At 41.0% G+C, this 20,180-nt stretch overlaps 2 protein-coding genes across 3 annotated transcripts; one reads left to right on the top strand and one right to left on the bottom strand.

Moving 5' to 3' along the window:
* Positions 1-790: 790 nt before the first annotated feature.
* Positions 791-5,967, bottom strand: lgals2a (lectin, galactoside-binding, soluble, 2a). The gene is made up of 4 exons (XM_061845777.1): positions 5,815-5,967; positions 4,131-4,210; positions 3,811-3,982; positions 791-2,065 (listed from the first exon to the last, which is right to left on the bottom strand). The coding sequence occupies exons 1-4, from the start codon at positions 5,818-5,820 to the stop codon at positions 1,919-1,921; spliced, it is 405 nt and encodes a 134-aa protein (XP_061701761.1). The 5' UTR covers positions 5,821-5,967; the 3' UTR covers positions 791-1,918.
* Positions 5,968-9,358: 3,391 nt separating this feature from the next.
* Positions 9,359-19,159, top strand: gtpbp1 (GTP binding protein 1). Of its 2 annotated transcripts, none has more exons than XM_061845776.1 (13): positions 9,359-9,938; positions 11,122-11,233; positions 11,365-11,545; positions 11,632-11,815; positions 13,904-14,068; positions 14,143-14,266; positions 15,536-15,650; positions 15,735-15,879; positions 16,240-16,422; positions 17,048-17,183; positions 18,016-18,194; positions 18,353-18,463; positions 18,892-19,159. In XM_061845776.1, the coding sequence occupies exons 1-13, from the start codon at positions 9,753-9,755 to the stop codon at positions 18,997-18,999; spliced, it is 1,929 nt and encodes a 642-aa protein (XP_061701760.1). In that variant the 5' UTR covers positions 9,359-9,752; the 3' UTR covers positions 19,000-19,159. The 2 variants fall into 2 exon arrangements, with proteins under 2 accessions (XP_061701760.1, XP_061701759.1); XM_061845775.1 differs by having other exon boundaries at positions 9,362-9,938; positions 18,305-18,463.
* The last annotated feature ends 1,021 nt before the right edge of the window (positions 19,160-20,180 follow it).

Raw genomic sequence — 20,180 nt, 5'->3', positions numbered from 1 at the left:
TAGGTCCTCTATGCGGAGTTTACCTAATTTTTCCATGTACCGTCATGTATTTTCACCTTCTAAATGTCTGACGCTATTGGACAAGACTCTGGGCGTCGTGCTACAAGACACATTTTTCCGTGTCGTCTCCAACTGACTTAGCATTGAGCAATGCTTAGCTTGACCAGAAATATGGCGAGGTAAACAAAAGTCACGTGATCTTATGACATAGATGCACGAGTTATGTATGATGACATTACTCGATTATGTTGCAATTTCTAAAGAGGAAAGTGGTCACATAGCAAAGTTACCACTTGAATATTCAAAATTGTCTGTGATTTTACAGTAAATGTGAGTGACGTTTGTGCGCTCTGATTGGGTGTTGACAAGCTCAAGGTGTACCCCACTTTTCGCTCAGTCAGCTGGGGAAGAGTTCCACCACACCCGAGACCATAGTGAGGATAAGCAGTGCCAAAGATGGATTGATGGGTTATTTTTTTTTAAACCATTTCTGGGTTAGATGACTTCCTTTGATGCGCGCAGCAGCAAATAGATAAAATCACACATGCAAATTCAACTACACCATGACTGGAATAAGGGGGTTGGGGGGGAGGGTGCAAATGAATGGAAAGGTAAAAAAAAAAAAAAAAAAAAAAAAAATCATACTCAACAGGTTACATGATGGCCGTATTATATAAACGGAACCTTGCAGGAGAGGATGTAGATGCAGCGCCGCAGCGAGCCCGTGCTGAGGCCCACGCACATCTCAATGTGTGGCTGATAGCCTTGCTGCAGAAATCTGGAGTCATGAGGGTGCTAAATATAGTTTTTATGTAAGCTGAGGTGAATCATTTTTACACCACACATTTCATATTTACTCGCACAGCCATGAGGTGACACCAGGCAGGTACATGTTTTTAAGAGGGTGGGTTTGAATGGGTATACGGCTCATTTCCTTGGACAGTTTTAGTTCAAATGAGAATAAAAAAAAAAAAAACAGCACTGTGTGTGTCTGAGGCAATCAGCGATCTCGCCAACAAATAAACATTCTAAAAATTTAAATTTATCTTATCCGGCTTTGCGTTATAACTCAAAGCACAGCAACTTGTTGACATGCGCAGCTGGTTCTTCACACGTCTCCCCTCCAAAAATCAGTCCCATTGCCTTTTGTTACGTCAGATTAAATTATACGAACACTTGCGTGTCTCTCATACAAAGGCCAGCATTCAAAATTGAGTTTGATAGGACTGAATAAAGATTTGCATTTTTTCCTGATCTGTGAACTTGTTTTTGTACATGCCACAATTTATAGTTTCCAAATGTCACATTAGCTGGTCTAGCAATTCGGTCTTGCAACTACAGTACTGACATTTATACTTGAAAAAAATCATTTGAACTTCTGTGGAAAAGTATTTCTGCTTAACGTGGGGAAAGTGACAGAAAAAAAAGACTTTTGAATTAGAATTATACAGTCCATAAATGGCAAGTGAACTAGCATTTCATTTGAAATTAACAGTAACAACCAAGTAATAAACATTTTTATGACAATGGCGACATCTAATGGCTACTTTGGATTATCACGCAAGATATTTTACAGGAGTAAGTGAACACAATCACAAAAGTCTGTGTTTTAATCTGTTTTACTAATTAAATGCAAGCACTGGTACAAATTTGGAATGTTTGGGAGGGTAGAAGCTGTAAAGTTCAGTGTATTATTTAAAAAAAAATAGTATTTAATTTGATCTACTGTCAATCATGGAATTTAGTGATGACATTCCTGCATTGTGACAATTGCTGTTCATTCATCTCTGTTCATTGTGTCTGCACGTGTAAAACAGCAAAACGACTCCGTAGGTACCAACCAAATCAGTTACGCTGCTGGGTTGATCGTCTTATGTAAGCACCGATTTCAAAGAATGATCCGAAAGTTCACTGAGGTTTATTTGATCTCGAAGCTGGTGACTCGAACGTCCCCGTTGAAGCTGATGAACGAGTACTTTTCAGCGCCCATACGGTTGGGAAAACGAATTTGAGAGCCGTCCGACAGAGTGACCTGGAATTCCGCGGGAGTGAAGACAATGATGATCTATGAAGGGGGACAAAAAAAAAAATATTGTTTAGGAATTTGTGGGATTTGAGAGTTAATTGTAACAATTTCTTTTAAAATGGCACCTTGAGGTGCAGTGATCATTTACCATAATTTCTTTTAGGCCACATGGAAATTCAATGCTTTAACATGACACCATGACACGTTTAAGTAAACAGTAAAACAGCTTACAATACATTATAGGTAACTTTCTTTTGCGTTTGGGAATAAACCACATGGTTTTTCTGCCTTAAAACCAGTACCACTTAAGCCACCACAGGGTTCGTGCACGTGACGTCACTATTTTCACGATGCCATATTGTCAAAAAGAGCTGCTCGACAGTGTGGGAGACATTGAACCTGAGCAGAATATTCAGAATGCCTGAGACTTGTTGTGCTGTTTTTTTTTTTTTTTTTTTTACACAACAGATGAGACAGATATTCAAAGAGATCATTCTATGGAATACCAGCTGAAAAGACAAGAAAAGATCAATGGATTTCGGCAATTAAACGTGATGGATGGTGCCCAACCAAATATACACGACTTCATTTCAGGATGGAATTATTCTTCTCAATCTCAAATTCCCAAGAATTATTTATAATGCCAAGTTGGCTGATTTGAGAACAATGCGTTAAAAAAAAAAAACAAAAAAAAATAAATAAACAACAGGTCTCCAACGTACACGCAACTGTGTTGCACCCACACGTTAATCTTCGGAAAATCTATACCCTGCAGACTTTTTTTTTTTTTTAATATGTATCGTTCTCAAATGGGTCCAATGCATATTTTAAAAATAAAATAAACCATCTGTCGCAGAGAGGTTTACGTAAGCTAACGTGTGCCCGCAAAATGCTTCCATGTACGGGGCTGAACCCTATCCCAGCGGTTTGATTTCTTTTAATTACGCGGTGGACTCATTTGAGAACAATGCATATTTAAAAAAAAAAAAAAAAAAAAAAAGAAGTGTCACGGAGGGGTTTACCAAAGTTTAACGTGTGGCCGCAACACGCTTCCGTGTATGATGGGGATGACTGAGTCTTATTTGTTTTTAAGGCATTGTTCTCAAATGAGCCAACTTGGCATTATAAATACTTCTTGGGAAACACAACGGAGGAGCTGACTTGCTTGTGCTCTTTTTTTTCCCCCCAGTCATAGTTAATGAATGTGAGTTTGTCTAAAACCAGGGGTCATTTATTTAAATATTGGTATTTGTATTGAATAATAGCTGAAAAGACCGATGGATTTCGGCAAAGGTTAACGTGTCGCCGAACACACTTCCGCGTTCACGAGCAGTCTCCCCGTTGAGAACAGATCTAACAACGAAGTATTTGTACACGTCCAGACTTTAATACGCTTTCAAACTCTTTTGTCTAAGTCTTGACGAGTTATTTACCAGATACGTGTGTGGATCCATTTGTCCAAAATAACTGCAAGTGGGGTAACAGTCCAATTTCTTTCTTTCTTTCTTCGGCATTAAATATGGGTCCTCTATGGTAAGTGTCTCTCATTTTTCCATATACCTTCATTTATTATCACCTTCTAAATGTTTAACGGTATGAGACAAAACTCTGGGCGTCGTGCTATAAGACGTATTTTCGTGTTGTCTCCAATCAACTTACCATTGAACAAGGTTGTTTGACCAGCAATATGGCCAGTCACGTGATTTCGGTGACGTAGGTGCACGAGCTCTAGAAAGAGCTACAGAAAAAAAAAAGTGGGGAGGGGGGAATAATGATGGACTCACCTTAAACTCCTCTCCCTGGTGGAATGGGAAACCTCCCTCCCGATGCTCATCACACCATTTTCCTTCCTGGTAAGAGTTGCAAACCACGGCGTTCTCATCTCCGTGCGCATTGAAACGCGGGTTGATGTGCATGGTGATGTCCTTCTCATTCGGCCCAACGTTTAGTGCAAAACTGCAGCACACACACACAAGCACCAAAGTTACTATTGCTGCAAAAACAAAAAAAAAAAAAATCACTTTCGTTGCAAAGAATCCACATCTTGAAATTCAAGGTCAAATTCACTTCCTGGAGAGATTTTAAGACACCAGATTATACTTACTTTGTAGCATCGGGCAGGGCCTTTCCAACAATGGTCATAGTCTGCCCAACCTTGAAGGACATGTTCTTTATAACCATTCCCTGTGTAGAAGGAACACATACACAAGCACATTAGTCAATAGCATCTTTAAAATGTGCTCAGAGATTCATAAAAAGTAGTTTGAACAATTACGTCGAACTCTCATCTGAAAATGTTTGATCCCTCATGAAACTCATTGCAGCCAGATTTCAGCTCTTGGTTCTCCGCAGCGCTGTTCCGTGCCAATTTTCCACACTACGCCACATCTTGGCACGGGTTACAAATGTTGAGGAAGGAATTATGATACAGTGTATGGTGTAAGTATTTCCTCAGATATACTTCAAGAGGGGAGGGGGGAGGGGGGAAAGGCTGAGAACAGCAGAAACGCTTTTGTGCACATGGCAGTTAAGAGTGGAGTAACTCAGCAATGGTAAAATTCCAACAGCAATGTGTTGAATGATTGTGTGATGTGTGGTCATTATTAAAATGATGCATCATGGGAACAGCTGTGGGGGAGAACATCCAAATACAGCAGCCACTTGAGGATTTTCAATTCTGCCATTGCCAATTACATTCAGATGAAGAAAGTATGTGTCATTTAGGATGATCAACCAACAAGCCACTTGAAGGTTGAATTTCTCTCTCCACTGGAAAAAAAATAAATCTAAATTTGACTTGGAGATTGAGTTGATGTGAAAAATAGTAAATTGAAGACAAGCCAAGCCATGATTGGAAAGGCAGGCTTGGAGGAAGAGCACGGCTGCGACATTCTTTCCATGAAGGAGTCCAACTGTAATGTGGGCGAGCGCAACAAATGGGAGGAGGCCCTCAAGTCTGGTTGGGGAATCCAATGTACTGTACAAACTATTCAAAACTCCTAATCCTCAGTCTGGATTAACAGACTGATTAATTATTATTTGAACAATAAAATAACCAAAACGCACACACACACACACACACACACACACAAAAAAAAAAAAAACTTCTCGGTATGATGCAGTGCAGACTATAGACAATCTAGGTTTTTCTTTTGAGGACCGGTTAAAAATTCACCATATTTGTCAAATATTATTGTAATTCATTAGGGTACATGGTGACTTGGAGGTCTGCTTTTTATTCCTCAGCAGACACATGGTCAGCCCAGTAGCCAATAAAAGCAGACATTTGTAGACTTGAACTCAGTTTATGAGTCCCGAGAGACTTAAAAAAAAAAAAATGCTGCTTGATTTGGGATGCCACTAATTTTGCCAGAAAAAGGCAGATAAGGTGCTCAAACAAGCAAGCAAGCATCGAGGTTGTGGAAAAATCTAATAAATTGCAGAAGGAATGCAGCAAGTTTATGCGCTGACAAGAGAAGCAGCTGAGAATTCAGCAGTTTCTGTACTTGGCAAATGTTCACGGGAGTGCTGCAGTGCAATACTTTGACCATAAAAGGCAACAAAAGACATGCACCTCTCTAAAAAGAAAATAAAAATCAGCAAACAAATGCCCCTTAATGTGTTTTCATTGACCTATAATTGAAGAAGACATTTTTGGGATTGCTACAGGCATCAATCAAGAGTCATGTGCAAATTACAAGAAAAATATGCTAAGCACTCCATGTTAACCATCTTAGTGAATAAATAGAAATTAAAACTACAAGTACATGAAGGAAACTTTCACTTACGGCCATCGTGACTTCAGATGTGGTCAACGGTGATGAGCAGTCGAGGAGAGGAAGTATAGTGATTTGCGGGGCCTCGCCCCGCTGACCTCAAGAGATTTTATGCAGAGTGGGAGGTGGCTCCGATTCAATGACAGTCCAGGCAGCCACAGCACTGCAACCTACGAATAACGTCGACCAATGAGCTCAGGGTACGACTCGACACCACTAATAACGGTTTTAACAAGCAACTGCAAACCCTCGTGAAGTCAAGCTAATTACTGCCTGACATTCGACTGCACTGTCGCACTGAAACTCGACACCCCGAGCGGGCAAAAAATAGAAATGAATTCGTCACCAAAGAGACAACTAAATATTTAGCTCGACTGAATGCGGCGATGCCCACCGAGTGGATTTGGCCAGAAGCGGGATCAGATGACAGTCAGCCCAGCTCGAAGTGGGTGGTGACTCTGGTCTGACCCCGCTTGTGGCAACTGAGATGAATGCATTGTGTTCACAATGAGAAGCATAGTTTACTTTTCAAATATGGCAGATGTACTTCAATACAAATAGAAGCAAGATAATTATCCATCCATTTTCTTTGCCGCTTATCCTCACAAGGGTCGCGGGGAGTGCTGGAGCCTTTCCCAGCTGTCAACGGGCAGGAGGCGGGGTACGCCCTGAACCGGTTGCCAGCCAATTGCAGGGCACATGGAGATGAACAGCCGCACTCACAATCACACCTAGGGGCAATTTAGAGTGTCCAATTAATGTTGCATCTTTTTGAGATGTGGGAGGAAACCGGAGTGGCCGGAGAAAACCAACGCAGGCACAGGGAGAACATGCAAACCCCACACAAGGTTGGGGAGTGGAAGGGGAATCAGGATTGAACCCGGCAGCACGCCAGTTAGCACATCTGCCACAGTTCTGTGGACTTTGATACAAATTCGGCCTCGACTGTATAGAGTTTGCATGTCTCCCCATGCCTGTGTGGCTTTTCTTTGGGTTATCCAGCTTCCTCCCACATTTACAAAATCTTAAGTGATAGATTAATTGAAAACACGAAATTGCCCATAGGTGAAAATATGCATGTTAATGACTGTTGTGTGTACATGTGTCCTGCAATTGGATGGCGACCAGTACAGGATATTACTTCGCCTCTCAAGAGTCAGGTTGGATACGCTCCAGCGGCTCTAAAGATAGAATACACAATATTGTAGAAAGCAGTATATAAGATGAAAGAGTAAATACAAAGAAAATCTGAAATATAGCAGAATTGTGATGCAAGCACCGCGATAAAGTGGAGGGTGACTCTATCTCTATTCCTTGAGAAGTTACCGGGACTCAATGGTCAAGGCCTGGGACTCTGCTTCTATGAAATTTGCATCCTGGAAACCACAAAGTGTCAAGTATAAAATGATTTATGATACACAAATGACCTTTCCCTGAAAGGAAGTTGACATGTCTTTGCAGAAGTAACTGGTCATCAGGAAGTGAAGTCAGGAGGTCTGATGACAAAGCGACCTTTGTAACACAACAGCACACTTTCAGACCTATGTTGCATGACTCTAATGTGCAAAATTAGTACTGGGGTCCAAAAGGGCTGCCTTTGCTCTGGTTTCCATGATATTGCAACAGCCAGATTCTTTGACTGAACACTCTATTTACAGTGTATGGGGTGAGGGTTTGGCAATATAGTATTTATATTTGCATTACTACAAAGAAATGTCTTTATTCGTCCAGCTACTGTATGGCAACAATATAGTGACAGGCAGAACAATTCCTCGGTTCTCGAGCACAATGCGTTCCAGAAAACGGTTCGAGAAGTGATTCGTTCGAAAACCGAATCGATGTTTCCTATTACAATGAATGGAAAAAGAAATAATGCGTTCCAAACCGAAAAAATTAGGATTTTTAAAGCATTCTTTTTAGCTTTTCCTGATAATAAATTGGATAGTTGAAATACATGTATAGTTTAAATATACAATAAAATCATTTAAGAAATATATTTATTTTTTGCTTAAAATGTATGCTTTAGTAGTAGAGTACGCTAAGATGGGAGTACATTGCTGTATCTGTAGGACTCTGTCCCCAGCCTTGTAAACTTTTTTTTTTTTTTTATTAACAAAAGTGCAGAATAACTAAACAAGCAACTTGCCTTGTTTTGAGCCATGATTGGGGGTTTATACGGTAGTCCTCAATAAGAAAAACAACAGTCACTACCACGACAAGTCTGTGTACAGAGGCTGCGTCGTACCGAATAACAAAAGTGCGCTGGTCACGCCGTTCGCGCTGTCATTTCCGGGTTTTTCCCCTTCAGGGGACGTTTGAATTGACAATAACAAAACACGTCGTGGGTGGGTCAACTGGTTGCGTCATGTGCATTATGTTATTTCCGTGTTTTTTCGGGGGCATGGGATTTCACAACAAAGTGTCGTGTGTCAGCTGGTCAGGCCGCACGGAATACGGGGCCGTTCCAGTACGGATTTTCGTTCGAAAACAGAAGCAAAAAAATCTCGAAATTTTCGTTCGAAAACCGATTTCTTTGAAAACGGGGACGTTCGAGAACCGAGGCTTTACTGTATATACTTTTACACAAGATAGCAGAAGATACAACTAACCTGTGCATCCACCTGTTGTCGTTCATACAACAAAATTGCTGTCCTGGTAAACAAGCTCAAGGTTCACACCAAGTGCATTTGTGAGTTAAGTCAAACAAGATCATCTTTATTTTAGGGTATAATTGTTGATGGTTGTGCTGTAAAATTCATTTCATGTAAAATGTGTGCTTTGACACTTTTTGGTTAAGACAACTTGCAAAACTGTGAAGGTGGGAATGTTTGAGAAAACAACACACGGCCCACGTGACAGAATCGGCCATTCAGGTGTCCACTGCCCCCCCTAGAGGTGGAGAACACATTCACTGCTATTTTTTCAAATATTGCTAACTTTGTCCAATCGAGGGTGCACAAACATTTGAATGACATTGATTCACTTGTGAAGGGCAAACAATGTCAAGTTTCAGGAGCACATTAAAATAAAATGGTGTCAAAATACCTCCTCGAGAAATGTTTTAAGACATTGAATATTACAAAACGTCAGTCAAAAGCTTTTTCCCTGATCATGCATTGTCACAACTTAATTTCTTGATGTATAGCTTTACAAAGGATGCATAACTGAATGGTGCACGCTCCCTGATTCATAATACTGTTGAAATATTATGGGGTTAAAAATTTGAGAATGCTAATGGTTTGCAACAAGAGCGAGTAAATGTGAATATTTTCCAACAGTTTGAACAAAAACAGGTAAAATTTTGAATCATTGTTACTTGCGGCTTTTTAACCAAAAATATTGTGGTGCGGCCCGCTTGAGATCGATAAAATGGATATAGATATATATATATATATAGGACGATATTAATACTTGAAGTGTATATGAATAGTCATACGTCACAGTTCGCTCTGTAATAGAGTAGTCGATCGGTTTTAAAGTGACTGACGATGATGATGATGATGACAAATTCCAGATCAGCCCTTGTGTTTATCAAACTATAGTGGACTTTGAATGGCAGATTTGTCAACGTATGACGGGCGCCGTTGCTCACATATTGCACTCAAAAGATTCGGAAAACCGAGAGGAGGAGGCAGCGGAAACATGCTCGACCCCCCCTCCGTGGCATTGGCCATCCGCTCGCATATTCCGGAGATTCCCAGAGACGATTGGCGAGCATGTAACACATTCACCCACACCTACCTCATTATCACCAACAGGGCGGTGACGTGCTATTTTGTAAGGGAAACTGACAGCTCACAAATAGCCCCCCATCTCCCAATTTGCCATGTTTGCACAATTTAAACTTTGAGTGGCGTAGCGAGCCGCTATCCGACGTTTGCTCTGAGCCGCCATCACAACAACCGAGACAGCCTGACAAGTCTACAGGAACGCTCCTCGCCAACCTCCAAATGGCATCGGTAGCAGCAGCGGCGGCGCACGAGTCGAGCTCCGCGCTCGCCGATGCTTTACTCCCGGCGAGCATATTCGCGCCTGACCGCGGAGGATGCGCGGACGACCCCGGGGACGAGTTCTACGAGGACGGGGACGCAGTCAACGGAGAGCCCGAGGACCGGAGGATCGACTTTACCAGCAAGGTGAAGCTAGGCCTTAGACAGCACTCTGCTAATGCTAGCTATCTGTTCGTGGGGGAAAAAAATGAATGAGAAATTGGTGTATCATTGAGTTTAGACGTATCTTTTGCTAAACATTGTGTTTCGTGTTGGAAGTAGAGCATATTGTTTCAATAACGATAGCGAACATGATACAAGACTGGTTGTTGTTGTTGTAATAGCTAAGGCTAGCAAATGAAGCGGCTGCTGCGTGCGCCAACTACCGACGTGAATAAAGCTATCGTTACATGTCAATTTAAGCACACTACTGTCTTAAGAGCATTTTCCTTTACGTGGTTGAAACTTGCCGCCTCAAGGCTTTCCACACCATTTGGTAGCCAGTAACGAGTTATAAATAATAACACGTGACTGGAGGTTAACGTTGAATGATGAAACAAGTAGAGGAACAAATGGAATGATCGATAAATGTGGTTACTTTTCAGACAAACGTGGGGTGCAGTTTGTGAACTGGCTCACATTTTGTCACACTTAGTTGAAAAATGTTTTTAAACAAGTGCATTTTTTTTTTTTGCAACTCAAAAAAGTAAGCAGTTTTGAAAGTGTGACAACATTTTCGCTATTATTCAGTGAGAGCTGCTTTTAAAAACCCAATACAAATATATACATGTTTTTGTTTTGGTGTTCATTCTTGTCAAACGAGTTCTGAATATTGATTGAATGATGTAAACTTTAGAGTGTGTCTGTAATATTCAATTGGCTGCGAAGGTCAAATTACTCATCACAAAAGATTGTGAAGTGCCAACCATATTACACACGGTTGCATCACTTTCCGACACTTTGCCTCCAGTCAGCGAATCTATTCCTTAATTGAAATCGGTAAACAGCACTCTCAATGCATTCAATGTGAATTAAAGGGCTTGAAGTTTTACTTTATATCATTTCACTGTGGCGTTAGTGCACACTTCGATCAGCAGTCATATGTACGATGATATACATATTTCATAAGGAGCGACAGCTGTATTTGTGGAATGCTGTTTTTTCAACTTTTTCCTTACCCTTAAATTGTGCCCGTTCTCTTTTGCAATTAGTACACAATTGAACAAGGGATAAGTATTTTTTTAACAGCATATTGTTTATTATAATGTAATTGCAATTGACATTACAATGTAATGCCCTGTTTTCTCTCTCTCTACCTCATGCAATCAAGTTGGCTCTTGTCAGTCCAAATGGAGAGCAGTATGACTCCTTACTTAGCCAGCTAAAGGACAGAATGGAAGAAGGGTCCGGAGAGACCATCTATGTGGTTGGGATGGGTTCAGGTGAGACTCACTTGATATGCATCCACTCACAAACCTCCTATTTACACACATCATTTTCCAGGCCTTTATATAAAAGGTTGGATTTAATTGAATTATTATTTTTGTTTAAATATCCTTTTTGGTCTTTGGAGATGGTGGCGATTGGGGTCTCAATGAAAAGGATATGGAGGCTTCAGAGGCAACTGTGCGATCCATGTGTGCACAACTGGACTCTGATCTAATCCCGCTGAGGGAACGGACCGAAGCAGAGGGTTTGGTCCGAGATTATCTGATCCGTCGGCGTGTGGGGGAGCTGGACTTCCTGGAGGTCAGGTGAGCAACAAAGCTTTGCTACTATATCTGCTTTGTTTTTGTAGCTAGCATTTTCTGTACGACATTGGTTTTGTCTTTTCTCGCAGGGTGGCAGTGGTAGGGAACGTGGATGCTGGGAAGAGTACTCTTTTAGGAGTATTAACGCATGGAGAGCTGGATAACGGCAGAGGCTTCGCTCGCCAGAAACTTTTCAGACACAAACATGAGATGGAGAGCGGCAGGACCAGCAGCGTGGGAAACGATATACTCGGATTTGACCAAGAGGGACAGGTGAGAAAGATGGTTTTGTGCACTGGGAAGGCTTGTATTCTACCTGGGGAACACAAAATGTTGCATTGGAGTCATCATCCACTATAGCAGAGATTTTTGTGAGCACAACACAAAACCATTTCCTTTTTGTCAGGATCCAAGTACTGTAAGTTCTCAAAAATAATGTGCACATTTTTCCCAAAATATTTTCAAAAGTTAATAGAGCGCATTATATTTAGGTATGGATGAAAAATAAAAAATACAATCACATTGTAGTCATATACAGGTACATATTGGTAAAAATGTACACATATACATTTCGATATAATATTCGATGTCTTATATTACACATTTGTATATATTACGGTAATGTGCGCCCCCAACCTGAGCTCTCAGAGCTCCTCCCGGAGCTTGCGTTTTACGGTTTAGTGTAGCGTGCTTGTTGCTACTGCACCAAAGAGCATAAACGACTGCCCGTGATTTGGTTTTAGCTTGAACTAAGACAAAAAATGTCGACTACAACGGCTAGTTCTGCAGCTGCTTTTCAAAGCTTGCCTCAATGGCTTCAGGTGGGTATCAAAACAACGTGAGCGCAAACTACGTAGTAAGAGCGTCATAGAGACAAAAAAAAAAAAAAAAAAAAAAACACGGGAGCGTGCACGCAATTGAAATGCTCGCCTTTTTTTTTTTTTTTTTTAAATGTGCCCATTACGCTCGTTTACGTAGTTTGAGCTCACATTGTTTTGATAGCCACCTGACGCCACCGTGAAAGATGCTACGGATTGGAGCCGAACGGAGGGGGAGAGGTTGCGCTGCTCAACAAACTCTTGGGATTTAAGAAAAAAAAGTTTCAAGTCATCAATGATGAATTCCACAGCAGTGCACCAAAGGTAGCTACCGGTACTATGGATCTTTTTTGGATTGGAGATGAGTCATAATGCTTATTTTGATAGCTTGGCCAAGGATGTGTATTGTAGTGGATAAACTGCACTGTGCACAAATATTTAATGCAGTGTTTAATAAACACTTAAATATTTTTAAGACTAATATGTACTATCAACAGTATTAAAATGTGCCATCATTGAGCATTTATTTTAGCTGGTTGAGGGATTCTGTTCAATTACAGGGACCAGGGCAAGCATATTCTGTGGCCTGTCCCGAGATTGTATTGCCACTACATCAGCACACGCACAATGATTATTAATGATTGTTATACGTACAGTTTTTTGAACAACAATACAAGTACAAACCTAACAAAATATAAATACAGATCATTCCTAATATTTTGAGCAAATGTGTATTGGTAGAAGGGCTTTCCTGATTATTTAGGTCAACTTTGGGGGTGCACATTATACTTCAGGAGGCATTACACTCGAGAAATTACGGTAACAGTACTTGAGTTGTCCACATTGGCCAAGAATCTCTTCAATTTTGATTTGTTTAAGGTAATTCTGTAGTGGAACAACTTATAGTAAATCTCAAAGAAAGATTTGGAACATGCATTGTGGCATATACTGTTGTGCCAGATTTTTATTCACCTTAAATATTCAGGCGGTAATCTCTTTCAAAACTAGTCCGATTGTTTAATGAATTATCCCATTGCCCAATACGCCACTATGTCTCGCTTTAGGATGTAGCACCGCTTGTTGCTTTTACATGTGCTTGGCAAAAGCCTACAAATGAAGCTGAAGATTTGTTTACTTTTAAGATAGCAACAGCTAGTTTTAAAAATAACAAAACATAATAGTTACAGTAAAGTGTTAGGTTTTGATGTGATGTTTAATAAGCAGCTAGTATACCTGCAAACTAGCCACAACATAAAGTACTCCTGCACAAATGAATGGCAGAATTATTGAAAGTCAAGAGCTGTAGCAAAAATGTTGTCTTTGACAAAAACAGAAAAAATGTTTGGTTTCAATTGACATTGTCAGAAGAGTAATGTGTTGTCAAATCAATTGCGGTTGATTGTACAAGTAAATGATGCCATTCTGAGAGATTACCTTGTTTCATTGTAGGAAATGGTAGTTCATCCATTTAAACTTGTGACCTCAAACAGATAATTGTTCAAGTGCCATTTGGATTCAAGTTGTTCAATCCGTATGATTTTAGGTGGTGAACAAACCGGACAGCCACGGAGGAAGTCTAGATTGGACCAAAATTTGTGAGAAGTCCTCCAAAGTTATCACCTTCATCGATCTTGCTGGCCATGAGAAATACCTCAAGACCACCGTGTTTGGCATGACCGGACACTTACCAGACTTTTGCATGCTCATGGTGAGACGTGGCATCTGAAATTGCGTTATATAACATTACAAGCTTGCAGTGATCTTCGCCGGTGTCCTCTCCAGGTCGGCAGTAACGCGGGGATCGTGGGCATGACCAAAGAGCACTTGGGTCTGGCACTCGCCCTCAACGTTCCCGTCTTTGTTGTGGTGACGAAAATAGACATGTGTCCAGCTAACATCCTGCAAGGTCAGTCGTCTGGCAGCAAAGGCCTTTCTTGCTCGTTTTCTCCAAATCTGCTGGCTTGGCCGAAACGTAAAGACTTTGTCTGCTGTTGTTAAAAGCAGCTGTGCTCTAGAGTGAGCTGATCATTAGGAAAACAAATTTAAGCCTGCAATGGTTGCCTCTTTTGGTGGTCAAAATGATGGAAGTAGATTAGTGCCACAAGGATTTGAATTTGAAATGCCACAGAAAACAGGATTTTAATTTTAAATGTAAAGTGATCACATTTTCAATAGTTGCTACAATTTGCTGTCTGAAATTCACCTGGCAGAGCACCCAGCCAATCGGGGTTTCGTTTTCTGAGTCACGTGACGTCACACACTAAGAAAGAGTAACTGCATTGGCTGGCTGTTTGGTTCTGACCTGAAGTAACCCTTCCTGGTGGCACAGACGTTGAATTTCAGACCGTGAATTGTAGCCAGTTGAATTGTTAACATTGAAAAGTTACACTGAAATACAACTATTGAAAATGTCATCACTTTAAATTTCAAATTCAAATCCTATTCCACTTTACATTTCAAATTCAAATCCTGGTGGCACTAAATCTACTTCCGTAGAAGTCTCCATTATTTTTTATACCTAGAAAAAGTTCTCTAATTGACAAGTGAAGTTAAACCCAGCTTTAGTCCAACATCCATGCAAGTTAGTCTAAATCAGCTACAAATTGAAATAATGGTGTGTTGTTATATAAGTATGCAATTTTTATTTGGGGGCACCTTGTTATTTTTGAAAAAAATCCTCTTCAATAATTTTTCAAATTAATAACACTTTTGTAAAGGCAAATATAATTACACTGGCCACATTTGTTTAAAATCAAGAAATCACCTCTATAGTACTTGTCAGGCAATGCTACGATCCAAGGAAATTTAAGAACAGATTAGAAACAAAGTGGTTGAAATCACATCTATTTCCACGGTTTTGGGATGCCACTGAACCACGGTCATTATCTGTTATCCACAACTGGAAAACACTGAGAACCTTCCCAGGAGTAGTCCGCCAAACCTACCACACATTTTTTGAAAGTGCATTTCATACTTACTTGGGTTATCTGTGTGCGATATTAGAGAAAAATCAGAAATCAGAAAATGGCACTGTATATTAGAACCCAACATAGGCATTCATTATTAACTGCTCTTGGAGCCAAGTAACCAGGTCATTATTTCTTTACTAGAAGTCTAGAGATTAAAAATAAATGTGAAGGGAAGCTGTCATGCTTGTGCGCGCTGATCCTAACAGAGACATTAAAGCTGCTTCAGAGGTTACTGAAGTCCCCTGGCTGCAGGAAAATCCCTGTCCTAGTGCAGAACAAGGACGACGTCATAGTCACGGCATCCAACTTCAGCTCTGAGAGGTACAAAGTCTATCCCAAGGCACTTCTCAAGTGACTGCAAGTTTAATTCTTTTTAGTAAGTTCTGCACGTGTTTTTCCTTGCAGGATGTGTCCCATTTTTCAAATCTCAAACGTGACTGGAGAGAACATGGACCTGCTCAAGATGTTCCTGAACCTGCTGTCATCCCGGACGTGCTACAGAGACGACCAGCCAGCCGAGTTTCAGATCGACGACACCTACTCTGTACCGGTGGGTGGCTGTTTTGCGATCAACAAACTTGCATTTTATGCTTGCTGAGGTTAGAACAGTGCAGGATGTTTCCCAACTTTGATTGAGCCGCAGCGTTTATTTATTTTATTTGAAAATAACGTGATGGACCACCAAACAAAAATGTCTCAAAAATGATACACAGTGTACTGAAATAATGATTTTGTCTCAAATGACTTAGAAATGTACTTACACTGATCTGTTCAGTCTGGGAATGTGAAAATTTGTATTCTGTTGTATGAATGTGCACAGATTGTGTGAGTGGTTGGGAATTACTGATATGCAGTTCCCCCAGGACCCACTCTGCTATTAAACCAACGGCACTCTTATTTCCTGTCTTAGGGAGTTGGAACAGTCGTATCCGGAACCACGTTACGTGGACTAATCCGTCTGAATGATACCATGCTACTGGGGCCAGACCCTTTGGGCAGCTTCATTCCCATCGCCGTCAAATCCATTCACCGCAAGCGAATGCCTGTGAAGGAAGTCCGAGGGGGTCAGACTGCCTCGTTTGCACTCAAAAAGGTAAGTGGGTGAACAGCACTACTTGGTGGCCATGTTCAGATCTGCATTTATAAACCTATAAGACACCTCAACATAGACTTCAACTCAAAGTGGGACTGAAAAAAATGCTTGTATTGTTGTTCTATATTAAAACACAGTGCCTTGATCACCTCATATGTACCGAAATTTCCGGACCTACAGAGCGCACCGGATTATAAACCTCACTCAGTACATTTGTAAAGGAAATACCATTTGGTACATACATAAGCTGGACCTGTGTTAAACCTGCAAGTACCCACATTGAAACACTAGATATTTACAAAGAAAGACGGTACACTAAAAAACACAGCAGAAATACGGTAGCGCAGCGCTAACAGGGGCGGTTAAGAAAAAAAACATACCGGTAAAAGTCATATATTCCACTGGTCTCACTCTTACCTTTCCCGCTCGAGTGCCCACTTGCGGCCGTCAGAAATAAAATGCACAAATTAGCCGCATCACCTGCAGCGTTGAAAGTGTGTGAAAAAAGTTGTGTCTTACAGGCCAGAAATTACGGTAACAGAAATTAGGAATCACTTGGCCAAAGTGAAATAGATATTTAAAAATGTGTTTCCGTGATCCCCCATATTATTTCTCTGTGATACAGATAAAGCGTTCAACCATAAGGAAAGGCATGGTGATGGTGTCCTCAAGGTTGAACCCACAAGCCACCTGGGAGTTTGAGGCAGAGATTCTTGTTCTGCATCACCCCACTACGATATCACCCCGATACCAAGCTATGGGTGGGTAACCAACAAAGTTGGATCTTGTTTGGTTTTAGTGTGTATCTGTTCAAACCCCAGGGATGAGAATGACCAATTTGGAAAAACACTGAAAACGTCTGTGCGACAGATAGGTCTAATTGTAATAACAGTTGGCAATTATATAATATTTGAGAAATTTACATCCAACTGACCTTTGTGTTTCCTGGTTTGGATATGGTCCCGGATATTTTTTTGTCCCATCAGAACACAAAGTGTACAGCACTTTGCCGGGTACGTCCACATTTTTGTATGTGTTCGGTTAGACACGTTGATACCGTTTTCATTCCTATCTGCACGCTTACACTTTTTTTCAAGCCATGCCCATCTGGAACACTTTTTTACCCCATGGTTTTTATCAATTTCCCTGGCACGATTTTCATCTTTTCGCTCCAAGACTTTCGCCATACTGGCAAACGTGCAGACCGCTTGATAACGTGCGTACGTATGTCTATGAGTTATAACTGCCGTAGTAAACAGAAAGCATATCTATGAAATGTTAACATCAAAATGAAAATACCGACTAAATACCGCCAAAATGCTGATGGAAATCGGAACGTTGTCGTTATTGGACGAGCGTTGCCGATAGATGCTGGTGGCCAGTCTTGATCACAGCCTCACCCCGCGTCAAGATGTACCCTCTCCCCCCAAAAAAAAGAACGAATTTACACATTTCACAAAAGTGACATTTTCAGCTGAAAAAAACTCACGAATCTGTGGAAAATTCTCATCCCTCATACACCTGTAGACAATCTGCTTTTTCTGAAATGGTTGCTTACCTTCCCATCTTGCACCTCTTTAACTCTTCACACAGTCCACTGTGGCAGCATAAGGCAGACCGCCACCATCTTGTCCATGAACAGAGACTGCTTACGGACAGGAGACAAGGCCTCTGTCCACTTCCGCTTTATTAAGACCCCCGAGTACCTTCACTGTGACCAGAGGCTAGTGTTCAGGGAGGGACGGACCAAGGCTGTGGGGACAATCACAAAGGTAAGACAAAGGACTTCTCATCAAGAGTTTGTTGGTGTGATTTGCTTCCAGAAAAATCAAACGTCCTTACCTTTGCCATGAAAATTATTTCCCCGTCACATTCTTTTCAGCTCCTGCAGTCCACCAATAATTTGCCGTCAAACTCCAAACCTCCACAGATAAAAATGCAATCCACGAAAAAGACACAGTCTCGAAAAGAGGACGGCACCACGGCAACCACCGACGAAGGCGTGACGATATCGCAGTCATCGGGGCCAAGCGCGACACATGTGAGATACACAGTACAAAGAATAGACAAATCCCAAACGGGGGTTCTGCTTTTTACCTCTCTCTTATAAACTCACACCGCTAGCTGCTTCTCTAACTTGTCCACTCTTCTGTGTCCTTATTCTGTTCTTGGAACAACACATTCATCCATTCAAACTTTATCATACATCATGTCATATTCTCCCCTCTCTGCTTGCGTGGCTGGCTCCCCAAAGGGAGAGGGGGAGGAGGACCCTCAGTTAAAGGAGGGCAACAAAGAGAACAAGGTAAAGCGGGTCATCGTAACGGTGGTGATCCTGAGTGGGGGATTAAGTAAAATGCTTCTTTTTTTTCTCTGCAGTTTTTTTCCCCTAAAGGTTTTCTGCATGTTCAACTTTTGTCTTCCCACTTTTGTTGTAAATATTTTTCATGTACCATCTGTTCTGCCCAGCCAAAGACGGGAGGAGGTGGGAGAAGAAGAGGAGGCCAGCGACACAAAGGGAAAGGCCAGAGCAACTCTGCAGCAGTGGCCTCCACATCGGGAGCAGGATGTTGCTGAACTGACTCTCTCTTTGCTTACCTCCCTCTCCATCAGTCATTCCAGCTATTTTAGCACAAAACACTCCTCAGTCCTACTCCTCATTGCCTTTTTTTTTTTTTAAACCAGGATTTTTTTTTTTTTTAAAACAACAGAACGTGAAAATTGGATTTTAAGTCAATCAATCAAATCTACCATCACTGTTGCCAATGGTTTACATGATAGGTGATGTCAAAATCATTACCTTTTTTTTTTAATACAGTGGCTTAATGATAGGGAGGGAGGTAAAACCCGAAACAAGGGTCCAAGAAATACGAGCAGCTAAAACAGACACTTGCCCATCGATTTGCAATGAAAAGAATTTTTTTCATGTACTATTTATACTTGTTCGCACCCTGGTTGAAAATATATACAACTGAATGTAGCAGGGAACACATCCTTTTAATCCTAGATGTATGGAAACTAGAATATTAGCTGTTACATTTTATAATTGTCAATTATTTATTTGGCACTCATGGAAAATTCTACCCTTGGATACTTAACCTTGTATCACTTGTGATCTTTTACCCACTAGTGTGCTACAACACAGCTCCACCCTACAGTAATCCTGTCTCCCCGGCAGTCAGTCACACATGATTCTAAGACATACGATGCTAATTGTGAACTCTAGTACCTATTGTGTTACAGCTTGCTACTGTTAACGTGACATTCATTTAAAAAATAAAAAAAATAAATAAAAATAAATAAACTGGTTGTACTAAGCTGCACAATACTAGTTTTATTGCCATCCAGAATAGGCTTTTTGTTTTAGGTTAAATAATTGACTTCCCAAGGTACATTGTGTCTTTGTAGATCAAGAGAAAGCCTATGACAGTACCAAAAGAGGAACTGTGGTCCTGCATGTGCAAGTCCGGTGCGGCGGAGAAATAATTAGAATAGTACAGACATGTACGAGGACAGTAGAACAGCGGTGAGATGTGCCGTAAGTGTCAGAAGAATTTAAGGTGGAGGTGGGACTGCATCAGAGATCCGCCATGACCCCCTTCCTGTTTCCGGTAGTAATGGATAGGTTGACAGATGAGGTTAGACTGGATTCCCCTTGGATAATGATGTTCACAGATAATATTGTGATCTGCAGTTAAAGCAGGGAGAAGGCGGAGGAACAATTAGAAAGATGGAGGCACACGCTGGAAAGGAGAGGA

The sequence above is a fragment of the Syngnathoides biaculeatus genome, chromosome 16, assembly GCF_019802595.1.
Source record: "Syngnathoides biaculeatus isolate LvHL_M chromosome 16, ASM1980259v1, whole genome shotgun sequence".
Lineage (NCBI taxonomy): Eukaryota > Metazoa > Chordata > Actinopteri > Syngnathiformes > Syngnathidae > Syngnathoides > Syngnathoides biaculeatus.
This window is presented reverse-complemented; position numbering and strand designations above follow the sequence as displayed.